This window comes from Dromaius novaehollandiae, chromosome 2 (assembly GCF_036370855.1).
Source record: "Dromaius novaehollandiae isolate bDroNov1 chromosome 2, bDroNov1.hap1, whole genome shotgun sequence".
NCBI lineage: Eukaryota > Metazoa > Chordata > Aves > Casuariiformes > Dromaiidae > Dromaius > Dromaius novaehollandiae.
Window position 1 is genome coordinate 42,547,204 of NC_088099.1, and position 14,055 is coordinate 42,561,258.

Here is a 14,055-nt window from a genome sequence, read left to right on the forward strand (position 1 = left end):
AACTAAACAGAATGCCTTCCTAGTTAAACAAGTTGGCTAGAGCAGTGAGCACATAAAACCTCTTACATAGACTACTAAAAACTACCTACTTAAACATGCAAATATACTATAGACAGCTCATATTGCATGCTTCATCCACTGACCTGAACAGAAAAACATACATAAGAAAGATGAACACATATTTGGAACAAAGAATTTCACTTAAATTATTGCAAAAACTTATCACAGGTCTATGCAGTTACACTGGGCAGCACTGATACAAACTTGAACTGACCATATTAAAAACTAGCAGGTGAGCAAAGCACTTAAACACTTTGTATTGAAATCCCTTGCACAAAATTAAAAATTCAGATGTAAAAATTTAGATGTACAGTTTGCTGACATCATTAGAGGAAAAAAAAATACTTTGCAATTTTGGGAAGTAAGAGTTAAGGAAAAAAAATCTGAAAGCCAGAAGCAAGCACAAAAGGGAAAGGTGCCCAGAAATAACGTCCTTAAAGACAAAATTATGAACTGGAAGACATAAAGCAAATACTTGCATGAACATTGCCATCTGAGACAATCTCTCCTTAAAGAGAAGTCCCACTGACACCATCTGTTTCCTCAGGGCAAAACTGCTGGTCTTGCTTTGTTTTTTAGCATGACTTTTTCTGTGAGAAGATTTCCCCCCAGTGTTCTAAACTGCCTAATGAATCTACTAGAAAAATCTCTTCCATTGCTGGGACAGCAACCAGTGAAATACCATGCAGGAGTTACTTTCTTGCTTTTCTAACTGCAGTCTACGTTTGCTGCCATTTGAACTACTAAACCTTGCAGGAACACATACTAGAAATGCTAATGTACCTGTCCTGTACCAGCAGCTACTCTCACACACATTACTGCATATATTGCTAAAAACATTAAATAGTCAAAAACCAGTAGCCTTATTGGCCAGAAGACAGCCACTTGAAGTGTAGATTCACAAAAATGGGGGGAGGAGAAAGGGAAGGAGAATGCCAACTGAAAACAGTTTAGGAGTTTTAAGGTAGTCACAGTGCTGCTGCAATACACAAGCCTAAATCTTCACAGCCACCTTCCTAGTTTCTAGTTCTCAGATACAGGGTAGCAAAGGACTCTCCCCACTCCTGTCTCAGCACTGGCAGACAGCTACACTAATTAAGGAAGAGAATGTGCACAGGGTCCATGCCCAAAGGCCAGGTCTTCAGGAGCCACACCAAGATTCTCACAAGAGCACAGAGCTACAGTGGTGATGGACAGACAAAAGCAAAAATTAACTCCCACGCTAGGACCAATACGCAAGGGTAATTGTGCAATCTCTCATGCAAGTTCTGATCTGACTCAGAAGAACTCTAGTTCTTTATAGGGCCTCTTAAAAAAAAAATCATAGCACTGCTGAATACTATGTAAAAATTATCTACATAAAGTTGAACCGTGCAGTCTGCAAGGTGAACAAACCCACTCTGAGCTCCATGATGCCATGGCTAGGATGCTTTCAAAAGCTTTAAGTAAGATTTCAGGTATCATGACTCCAGCCTCCAGTTAAACTGTGCTTCAGATTTGTGCTTTGTCTCAAGCTAATGTATGGTTAATCTTCAAATCAGAGGCATTTGTTCCTCAACTGAAGAGTCAAATTATTCTACATTGACCATGGTCTCATCTTGTCACTAGTGTGCAAAGTGAATTCTTATAAACTCAAAGGATTCAAACCCAGGCAAGTTAACAGAAAAGAGGAGGCAGTTTGAACTGACATGGCATTTGCTTAATATGCTGAACACTCTCTGCAACTTGAATGCTATGAGTCAGCATTTCTCATGTCACTGATTATAGTAATTAACAGCAAGAACATTAGATCTGTGTGGGGACAGAGGTAAATTTAGGGCTTCAGAGTGATGTATTGTACAATCAGCCTCAGTTAATAGGCATTCAGGTCACAAGTGCAAAAACAATTTCCTATATGAGCAAGAATGTATAAATAAGAGCCAAATTCATTCAATCACAGAAGAAGGTGGTGAGGCATCACTCCAGACTTTCCCTCACTTCACCCTTGTACTGATCTTTCTAATGTTTAAATAATACGTAAATATACTTCTAACTTATGGCACAGCACAGTGTTATTACTTATTCAGGCCATTAAAAACAAGAAAGAAAAAGACAATATTCACATCTGTCACTAGGAACTTAAAATAGTTGAAATAAATATATATTTATTCTTATCAACAATTTCTGCCCAGATTTCTCCTGCTTCCTTGGAATTCTGTATCACAAGACAAAAAGAAAAAAATCTACAAACATCTACAACAGTTTAACAAACAAATCCTCTGAGAACTCTGCCAGTGTGATAATGACTCTCTTCCTGCATCTATCTACGGCCTTAAATTCAAAACTTGTCATTGGAAATCATTCTATATCGTAAGAGCAGTTTAGTACTCATGCATCAAGTGCCATTTTGCAAGGCAGATCTGCATTTACTGCATGAAAAAAAACCACAGAAACCTGCTTTATTGACAGGACAGTAACACCTTATCACAGTATAAGCCATACTCTCAAGCACATGGAAGTCCTGCACAGAAAAGTGCAGAGAAGGTGAGTTTGGTCAAAGCAACCAAAGGAATCATTATTTCAGAATTACTCTAGATGAAGTGCTACTAGAAGTATTCTCATGGAGCGAAAGTTTCAGATTAAAACTGCCACCTCTGCAAACTGTAGATTCCACCCTCTTTTCCGGCTGAGCTAAATAAAAACATCACATTACATTAGATATAGAGTAAGGAATATTAACCTGCAAGAGGAGACTGCTACCAACATTACCTTTTTGATTTCCTCTTCAAACGCCTTCTCCAAATACTTGTATCTCCTGATAAGTTTATTGAAGACCTAAAGATAAACACAGATTAAATATGTAAACATTGTAGCCAGTCTCTTTTACAAAAAAAGGCAAAGGGAAACAAGACTGCCACTAGCAAATCTTTTAAAGAATGTCTTTGGCTAATCCATGATGAGACTCAATTCTTTTTTTTTAAAGCCTCTCCGCAACAGGAAAGAAAAAAAAAAAACAGGTAGCACTGGTGGCTTCTCCTACTTTCATATTCTGCTCTATAGCTTTCTTTTAGACATTAATAAAGACATTGTTTTCAGGAAATAAGCAGTCAGCAGTGTAATATTTGTGCAATCATCTGTTGCATTGTCTGGTGAGTTACCATGAAACACCCTCCTCTGTCAGGCTGTTCAAAACTGAAAAATTAGAAAACAAGCTTTGCAATTCTTGCTTTATACCAGCAATGTTTGAATCAAAGAACATTTACTACTGTTTGAGAATTTTCTTGTCCCGATTCTCAAAATTTTGTTCTACTCTCCTTTTAGTTTATCCATGGATTCAAGGAGGAGGGGAGAAGGGGTAGGAGGAGGTTAACAGATATAGGAAATTTCCACTCTGCACCCTTCCTCTGATAATGTAGCTTTCTGGGGAAGCTGTCAGGTGTGAATGAATACAGTGAGGCAGTCAAATAGCACTGCTGAGTATCTTCACTCAATACAGAATCTTTATCAAACACATTAACACAAATGCTTGCAAAACATGCTACAGCCACAGAAAGAGGAAGAACGTTTCACAGAGCTACTTTTACAAAACCTATGCTCCTGCAAATACTTAGTGGTTTTTTTATCTTTTTTTTTTTAACCCCATCATGTGACTAAAAGATCATAAAAGCAGGAGAAGCATAGGTGCAGGGTGCACTCAGATGGGAAAAGGGAGAGATAAGAAAGTAAATAAACAAATCATTACCCTCACAGTAGACTGAAATAAATAAGACAGCTTTCTGCAATAAAAATGGTTGCCAACCATGACAAAATCCTAGACATCCTTTTTTTCTTACTAAAAATTACAGGTTAGATGGAAACAGAGCAGATTACTGCTTAGCTGAATTTTCAATTACCCTATAACTAGTCACTGCAGGCTAGTCAGTCTGTCCCATTATAATCTCTCTGCATACATAAATGGAAAACTGTAATCAACCACAGGGTCCCTTAACAATCCTGACCTGAGCATAGTTTCGGATGGCATCATGATCTTCATCTGCAAAAAATACACAGTGGTTGGTCATCTTGGTCTTGTCATTGTCATCTATGCGTGTGCCTCCAGGAGCTAAAAGAAAGAAAAAAACAAAAAACAAAAACACAGGGGAAAAAAAATCTCTATTTAGAGAACGTTCCAGAACTATAAAATTTAACAATTCTTATATTGATATCACTGAGATAAAAGGTGGAGTGAGAACTGGCAGGGGAGAGCAAAGAGTAGAGGGCAAAAAGACAAAGTCAGAGGTTAATTAAGCTGTAGTGGCACCTGACAAAGATCAGCTGGTCAATATGCTACGTATTAGATCACACAGACCTCTAAGAACAGAAAAATTTAGGTCACACTAAGAAATCTTAGCAGCTTTTGAGAGTACTGAGTGTGATCAAATAAGAACTGGTTGGAGCACGACTGATACTTATTTGGAGCACTTACTTTAAGTACTACTCTACACATTACAATAATGTAAATCTTTTCCAAAGGCAAAAGTAGTAGCGCTCTGTTACTAATTTGAGGGCTTGGAATGTCCTCCTGACCTCTCCAATTCTTATCGACCCCATGTAAATATTCAAAACACTGCTGCAAAAACATTTCTCCTGAATTATTTTGTTGAGAACTTCTTAAAAAAAAATCTTTCTACTGGCTCTCCTTTTCTGCATGCCCTTAAATCTTATGAAATAAAAATCTTAAGTTCTTAAATATCAAAGAATAGGAAGCAGGAATCAAACTGACATAATCAGTAAAAAATGCCTACTTATTCCAAATATAGAGGAAGGCAAAAGGTGTGTTTTCTCCCATGCTGCCACTGTTACCTGGAATTCCCCATAAGCATCCACAAAGCTTCCTCATTATCCTTCAGTTCTCTTAACTTGCCTTTGTTGTAATGTCTACCAAGAAATCTTTGCAGTAGCTAGTGACCTGGAGTGCCATATTATGCTTTCTAATGCTAATAAATTCGCTCATTTCCTCTTGTCATCCTCTCTCTCATTTTCTTTTCTGTTGCATTTATATGCTGTTTCAGCTTAGACTGAAGGGTTCGCACAGCAGTATCCATTTTCTGCTATATTTGCAGAACGTGTCACACAACCAAGTCCCTAGGTATTACTGCACTACAAATAATAAACAACTCTATGACATTAGATCCAAAAAGTATCTAAGTAGGTGAATTGTAATAGTTTATCATTTCTACTTTGTACAGGAAGACAGCATCTTAAGCAAAGCAAGACTGATCCTCAAAATTCTGCACTGATACACTGCATTTTACCTAGCATGCTGCCAGCCACCAAAATATCAAACAAGGTGTCAGCATAGCGGCGATAATCAAGCCGTGAGCCTGCTGCATCCAGAAACTTGGCTATAGCTTCCAGGTCACTCCCAGCTTCATTGAGACCTTGGACAATGGTATCCCTGAAGACTGTGGGTTCAAATTTCTCCTTTTCATCTGAAACAGAGATGAAGGAGAAGAAAAAGGAGAGGCAGTCAGTTTTTAAGTTTTCTGTTAAACTCCCATGCAACTAGCAATTGAAATGATTGTGGCACACAAACGTCATTCTTCCCATTCTGGTCAACACACTGTGTAAAAGTTTGTTCAGTTGGCTTGTATTACCTCTGGAAATCTTGCAGTGTTTCAGCCTTGCTTCCTTCTCCTCACCCTCAAAAAAATACCCAAACACACACTGTGTAATCAAGCAAGGATAAATAAAAATGGGAAGTTGGGAATGCAACTATTGGAATTATTTTTGAATTTCATACTCTTACTACTCTTGTTGAAGATTTTATTCCATGTGCATACTTTTATACATTGTTAAATTTGATAGCAGAATAAAAGATATGTCAACTTTGTCTAAATAACCTCACTGTAGGAACAGCTCCTTTTTCATTTCTTGATATTTTTCTTTAAATAACTACAGCTGCATAGCTAAAATGTTTTCAAAAAGAAAAGTCTTCAAGAAGAGAGGAGATCAAAGCATTCATCAAAATAGTATCTCTGTAAGTGTTCAGGACACTGTAACATGGTGTGACCAAGAATTTTTTTTTCATATTCATAGACATGAGCAGAACCAGGAACACAGAAAGGCACTGCTATGCCTACAACTGTCCCTAGTTGAACTCAATTAACAAAGTGACCAGAAAACAACATCCCTAAGTCAAAGCCATTAGTCACAACAGATGTAACTGCAAACTCCTGATAAAGCTAGGTAGATTTATGCAGACCTCCTGCTGCTTTTTCCTGCAGACTGTTAATAGCTTACCATATATATTGGAAGCTTCTTAGCAAAGCAAGTCCTGACTTTATACACGTGCACATATGGAATGTTTGTTACTACTGAAACAACTTTGGACTTCAATCACATAACTGCAAGGTGTTTTGTGACATTCTAAATAATTTTAGATTGTTATCACTTGCTAACATAAATTTTGATACAAGTTCCTAAGAAACCTAGTCATATTATTTCCTGAACATAAATCCAGAGGTTTTAGTTACTGAGATGAATGAGGATTTTTTTTTTTAAAAAAAACCTGTCTAAATATGTGCTAATGCAGTCTGCAACTTGCCAGATGCAACTCTTAAGTTGTTTTTTTTTGTGTGTGTGGGAGATTAAGTTCTAGACATTACATCCTCTGGCTGCAGGTTTCCTTTCTCTGCAGCTCTTTGGGGAAGCTTTTAATCTCAAATATTAACCCAATGCAACCCACAAAATACCGTGACTTCTGATAGTCTTTCTTCCCCCTATATCCTTCCTACTACCACCACAGCCTTCAGGCAATTAAATAACTATCTTACAATGCCTACTTTTACCAGCTTTAATATTTTTAACATAGAAACATTTGCATCTGTTTGTGTTTCTCTGCATCTGCTTGCAGTGCAAATATTCCTTCCACCAACTTCAGTTCATCATTTGCACATTCTCTCCCTCTTTCAATGCCTCCCTTCTCCCTCATAATACTCATATTTGGAAAGCACAAAGCAGTGCTTTCCCCGCTTAGTCACAGGCCTTTTGGAAGCTAAGGGGATTAATCAACATATCATTCCAAGAAACCTGGCAGTATGTTGCCAATAGCAGCTCCAGTCTGTCAAGTGCTCATGAGCATTTCCTGCACTGAAAAAACACCACATCACCTTATTCTCCAGAGATTTACAGCTATGCCTAGCTGTAATGGCTTGTTGCTTTTATCATCTGTCCCCATGAGGTTTGGTCCTGTATTCCCCTGAGGCAATAGTCAGGATTACTCTGCTCCATTGACACCCATGCTCATGAAAACTACCTGTTCCCAGACCCAGTTCTTCCTAAATGGATGCACACAATCACAGTGCCAACATTAGCTTCTCTTCTACCATCCAATAAACCACTCAATAAGCCCCTTTGCTGGGCTACCAGTGACTTCTTCCCAGGCTTTTACTTCACCCCCAACCTTGGAGATTGCCGGGCTCTCAGTCCTGTTATTTTGACCCTTAACCAAGATCTAGAGTGTCATTTGAGTAACCGTCTTGGAGATCTGTAGAGCATGCGCATGGTGGACAAGCCCCAGAGGGCTGGGTGGGAAGCTGAAGAACATGTCTTTGCTCTGGGAAAATGCCTACAGAAAGACACACTACTGGAATACCATAGGAGCCATCAGAGTGTTCAGTTACCAACTACTCAAGTCCACCTTTCTTCCAACCTGACCTATTAAGACAGCCCGAAACAAGCAATGAACCAACCAACCCACACACAAACAAGGCTTTTGCTAAAGTGTATGTACTTCACTACGTGTACTCCAGGCAGTTTCATTTGTGCACAAGAAACACAGCTCCACCCATAAAGAAGTATCTGAGTATAGTTATTCTCTTTTGGGTTACCACATAAGTATGTATTATTTACATGGTAAAAAAGCACGCTGGATGAAACATTAACCAGGAGAAAGACAGTCTTCTGTCTTAAGAGATGAAAGAAAAAAAAAAACTTTCTTACTTTTTCAATTTTATTTTTGCCAGAAAGTTTAAGATGTTCTGGTGTTTAAGCTGAAAGATATTATACGCTTGGTACCATGGGTACATGGACTTCAGTACAAACACAAACACCATGACTAGTATTTGCTTAGCTATTTTAAACAGATTCTTCTTCTGCCTCAGAAGTCCTCCTCTCATCTGAAGTACCCTATTATTTTCTTTTCTATTACAATCAAAAAGCTTACACAGGAAGAGCAGATCTACTCTTCTTACTGCATGAAGAGCGATTTATAACATTACCAAAACTTTTTCCTGCCAAACTAATATACTGAAGAGCAATATGCTGATCTAGTACAACAGGCTGAGTAAGAAGCCATCATCAAGAAGTGGTGATGGCATGTTGAGCTGTCAAGTACATAATTAGTAAACAAGCACAGTTTCAATCATGGGCTAGCGGAGGCAGGTGTACCTTGCAGATGCAATGCATGCAACATCCAACACAGCAGTGCTATACAAGCTTTTCATTTCCATCATGTTCCCAGATCCTTATTTCCTTTCTTTTGCTTCTAAGAAAATCACAAAATACATTTATATTTCTCTCCTTAGGAATTAATCTTAACTCTTCAACAAAAGGTCCACACACTTCTGTGGAAGAAGGAAATGAGATGCTCCGTTTGGTCCCCCTTCTGACCTCCTCTTACCATAAAGGTGTTTGGCTTTTTACTAGATAATTTTCTTCCTGAAAGAAAGTAGTCAGCATTGTTTTACGCAGGTTCTTTCTACACTGCAATTTACCTTTCCCTACCCTCTTCTTAGCCAGTATTAACTCTATGTGATCTATATTATGGGAACAAATTTAGGTCTCAGGTGGTGCCTCGGTCAGCTCACTTTAAACAACGTGCACTGCTGGTTCCTGGTAACACTTCCGCAGACTTTTTGTCCTGTAGGTATCCGTCAGCTTTCTGGGCATGTAATAATTCCTTATTACCTACTCGTACTTTTGCTATTCTCATTTCCTCCAGATTAAAAGAAAGAAATTTGCATGCATGCAAGTACATGGAGTGCTCCAAAGCAACTCATATCCCATGTATCTGTGCCATAAACACGAATCCTGGTCAGATGCCAGCTACCGCCAAAAATGCAGTATTCAATAGATACAGAAATTATATTAAGAATCAACCAAACAATTCTTTATCCAGATTGCTAAAAATTTAATATGGAACTGTGACATGCCTCCTTGCCTCAGAAGGTTCTTCCACTTACAATACCAGTTTTCTTCCCTCACATCTTTTAAAGTGATTTTAATGCCTGCCACTACACATAAGCCACAGCCAGGGAGGCAAGGTTGATACTTTTTATTTAACTGACAGAGCTGGAAAGAATGGGATATACAGGTTCCTCCTTCAGGTCATAGTTCTCTTTTAAAGATATTTTAGTCACTAAGCACATTTTCAAACTTAAAAATAATAATAAGAAAAAATCATCTTCCTTTCTGCTGGCTGAAAGCTCAGAAATTGTTCACATTCAGAGATCAGCTGCAGCTAGCAGATCAGCAACGGAGCCTGGATGGCCAGTTATTTTTATTAGATGCCCGACTGCAGTGTCGCACCTCACCACGCTCTGAGCCAAGCATATAGCTCATTTTGGGGATAAGAAAAACATTCACCTCAGACTGGTACTGCCTTTGCGAGCAGCAGAGAGGCAAAAGTATCACCTCGCACTCAACCAACTCCCTGCAGCGTTTGTGCATTTCAGACCCACCTAACTGCCTTCAACACACAGCAGAGGAGCCTGAGACCTGAAATGCTATACCCAAACCAGTCACTGAGCTCAGTCATGTCTGGGTAAAAATCAATGACCCTGGCTATACTGGAAGTTAGAATAAGAACAAAATAAAACTAATATCTTCTAGTCCAAGTCTCCATCTGTGAATTAATTCTATAGGGCTAATATTATCTGTGCCACTGCTATGATATATATATATATATATATATATATATATATATAAAGTGTATATATACACACACTGAAGGGCTAAGAAGACATTCCTCTTCCTCAAGCCCTCTGCACCTAGAAAAATGAAACAGGCTTCTACAATTTTTATAAGCAGGATACTCAAACATTAGGGCAACCAGGATACCACCATTTTTGAAGAAGAGATATTTATCCTCTAAACCCATAAAGAAGTGTTTGCACGTTAAGATTTCTATATTAAAGCTGTTTAATATCCCAAATCCCATTTAAATTAACTTAGTATAAAGAGGAAAAAAAAAAGAAAAAAAAAGAAAACTTCAACTCTCCCCTGACAAAGCCTTTTCCTTCTTCGACACAGTCATCCAGTATCCAGTGCCACTTCTAATCACTTTAATAAAAATTTAGCAGATAATTGAATTAAAGAAAAGTTGTGTATGTAATTCTGTGTTTACTACTTGTATTGTAATAGGTGCCAAAGACCAAACCAGAATTAGGACACATCATGCTAAATACTGTGCAAAACATGGAAAGAAAAGGAAGTCTTTATGAAAAAGAACCTTTTCCAGTTATTTTTAGCAAATAACATATGTACCATAATTGACTGAACTAGACTGAATAATACATTTGATCAATCCAGCAGTATGCATAGCTCTGACTTGCATTTACTGGTTGATCTGAAAGAGTTTTTTCTTTAGGAATTGTTAGAGAAACATGTCTGTACAATATATAATATATTTTAATTCTACTCCTCTAGCTACATCTATACTGTTATTAGTTAACACAGTGTACAGCTACCTATCAGGCAACCTTCTGGACCATGCTGACAGAAGGTCAATCCTACTAACTACTGCAGCATTGTGACATTTATTTATACACAATAGAAGCTTCTTTTATATTAATCACACTTACAAGCATTATATGATATATGCATCAAAGTAAGGACATTTGTAGTTTAAGAAATTCCACCTGTATGAACCCTGCAAGTCGAAATAATAGAGGAAATGATGTGTGTAAAGGAGGAAAGACGAGACAAAGTTGAAATCACGTCTTAATAGGACTGCAGTCAAGCTATTTCACAACTCTCACCCAAGCTTCATAGCCTTCCTAGATCTTAAGACATTCACTCAGCTCCTCAGATTCACAACAGATTTAGTAATTTTCTGAGAAAGGCTACAAACTTTTTGTTTCTCTCATTTATACTGAGAAAATATTTTTATTTACATCATCCATGATGAGAAGCTAAGGCCAGGTGTTAGCTTTTAATCAGAAACAGGAAAGTCAAGATGGGAAAAGCCTGTTATGACAGACAGGAGTTCCAACTGTGTGCGCTAAAATAATCTTACGCTGCAACAGAAAACTCTAGGCTTTCTTTTCACAAAGAAGGCATTTTCCTGAAAATATTTGATTTCTTAAATGCATATTTAGTCTCTGCTGCAAAGTGTTGGGTATTCATTTATTGTTTCAGACACATAAACCATGGCAAATGAATTCTAAGCTAGGCATGCTCTACCATGCTAACAAGCATGGTAGAATGAGATTGACTGTAAGACTACTTTGATAAACAGTATAATTATCACTACGTAGTTTTCTTTAAAAAATTACAAAACATTGTATATAAAAAGGAAAGATCATGTTTATAAAAGCTCAGTGTTAAAATTATTAAAACATGGACTTATCTAATGGTAATTAGGTATGTGAATAATAAGAAATAAACCACGCTCACATATGGAGCAGAAATAAATATTAGTCTTTTGGGGCTTTTTTTTTTTAGGTTTTTTTTTTGTTTTTTTTCTTTTTTCTTTTTTTTTAGTTTTTCGTTTTCTAACCTCTGTTGTTGAAGATTTCTGGCCCAATGAGATCATCTGACCATCTCATGGGAGAGGGAAGAACAAAGGGTAAGCAAATTCCTTTTCAATAGAAGCAAAAGCTTCACTTACAAAGATGCCATTAGTTTGACCCAAAGAAATAAAAGCAAAAATCAACTACAAAAAATCCAGAACCAATCCTCCAGAAGTATACATTTTGCTTCCTTAATTAAAAGCAACATTTCCAGAAACAGCTGAAGCATACATTTAATAAGCATTTTTCCTAAAACATAAATAAGTTAGACACCCAATTAGAATTCAATTCCTTATCCAAGGCTTCAACAAGACTAATAACAATTAAACTCAAGCATGAAGTTTTTATACAAAGTCTTAAAATACATAGAGAAAAATAATAAAAGCTTCGTAGTTTTGTTAAAAATAATAATTGTATTCTTAATATGACTGAAGGAGAGAAAAACTTTAATCCTATTAAACTTTCAGATAATTCACCTGCATTGTTGTTAGTCATTTTCACATAGAGGAAAATAAAACAAAACAAACAAGCAAACAAATATATATAACTTAACCTACCCCTCTTCCTAGTTTTGAACCGCTGGCCTGTTAGCACCGGCTTCTGATTCTTATTCATAAAATTTCTGGAGGGGGGAAAAAAAAAAAAGAAAAGAAAAAGAAAATGGTATTTTTACTATAATATTTACAGACAACAGTATAACCTAAAAACAAAACAAACATCCAGTGTAGTAAAATCCTGCCACGTGAAAGGGAAAGAAAGTTCTGGATGTACATTCGAAGAATAACTGCATCGTTTTAAAGATGAAGAGTACTACAATACAAGTATAACTTCAACGAGATGTGCTTCTTTCAAAGCCTGGCTCTCAGTATTTCTGTTGAGAAAAAAAACGAAACAAAAAAAGCTTTGTGTTCTTTGTGGAGACACTCTCACTTTGCACACCTGGGCAAATGTACAACGTAGAAAGCTGGAAAGTAAGCAAGAGTGGAACTACTGCTCCTGTCCCTCTGTCACCTCGGCATCCTTTTGCTCATCATCCATAAATACAAGGAATAGACTGAAAAGCTAGTTCTCCCTGCACAACATGGAGTTCAAACCTGAGCAGGAACATAAAGGAGCCTCTGCTCCCCCTTACAGCCAGGGAAGGGGCACAACAGCGTAGCCCATACAGCAAATGCAGAATGCGCAGAAAACGCCACGAAACACGCCCGAGAATTAACTCTGTGGGGCTCAACATGGCACAAGCCTCGTCCTCTGTGATGCTCATCACAGGGAGCCTTTCTGCTGTCAACAGCCTTGGGCAGACAGACTCTCAGGGCTACACGCAGTTCCTGACGAAGAAATAATGATGGTCTAACCGCAAAGACAATTTTTTAAGCATCGAAATCCTCTCAAATATTTTTTTCTAACTACCAATACGTTTTAGAAGCTTTTAGCTCCTAATACCCTGTATGTGTTGTAAACATAATAAAAGATAGCAAACTTTTCCTCCCTCCCTCATCGATTTTGTGTACAAATGCATAGGTAAGGATGTATACGGCACAACATACAACAACAACAGTTAGGCTTAGATTCAGATCTTAACTGCAAGTCTTACCATGCAATTTAAAAAAATCTGAAGTGTATATATTAATGCCTTTTTATCTAAGGATATAGTTAGCTAAATCACATGAGATGCAGCTTGTGCAACAAGTAACTAAAGTGACAGATGAATACCAACAACCTTGAATACAATCAAGTCCTGTTGCACCTAGCAGTTGTCGCAGTTCTCACAGCCTTTCAGTCTTCCTCTTGCGCTGCCAACAGTGCTGGTGTGAAGACTAGCAGCCTATCTATTTCACATCCTGCAGATCATTCAGTGTTATATATGATTCCCTCACCCAGAATTAAGCCTTACTATGCAAGAGACTTTGTACTTTGGGTATGTTCCAAGAAGTTTGATTTTATGTAAATTTATATTATATATATTTTTTCATCATGGACTCATTAAATTAAAAATTTAATACGAGACTAATGCTACTGCAGGCCTGGTTTAAAAGCACATACCTTCGCCAACACTTCTTCCTACCACACATAAAGAGAAACTCAAACACCATGGCTAGAAAGACTGTATATCAACCACACGTTACTATACAAGTAATGGTCTCTCTGCCCCTAAGAATTTATTTAACAACTCTGTTAAGACTGTTCTAACTATGTAATATTCTCCCATTCACCAGACTATCTTTCCATTCACAACGTCACT

At 37.5% G+C, this 14,055-nt stretch overlaps 1 protein-coding gene across 3 annotated transcripts in view; it reads right to left on the bottom strand.

Moving 5' to 3' along the window:
* Positions 1 to 14,055, bottom strand: part of BZW2 (basic leucine zipper and W2 domains 2) — a 58,507-nt gene that overhangs the window by 23,462 nt on the left and 20,990 nt on the right. For 2 of the 3 annotated variants that reach the window (XM_064506342.1, XM_064506340.1), the window contains 4 exons: positions 12,371 to 12,435; positions 5,334 to 5,510; positions 4,038 to 4,141; positions 2,809 to 2,874 (listed from right to left, as the gene is read on the bottom strand). In XM_064506342.1, the coding sequence (XP_064362412.1) occupies positions 2,809 to 2,874; positions 4,038 to 4,141; positions 5,334 to 5,510; positions 12,371 to 12,428 (405 nt within the window). In that variant the 5' untranslated portion in view covers positions 12,429 to 12,435. The remainder of the gene's footprint in view (positions 1 to 2,808; positions 2,875 to 4,037; positions 4,142 to 5,333; positions 5,511 to 12,370; positions 12,436 to 14,055) is intronic. The other variant, XM_064506341.1, reaches the window with a different exon arrangement.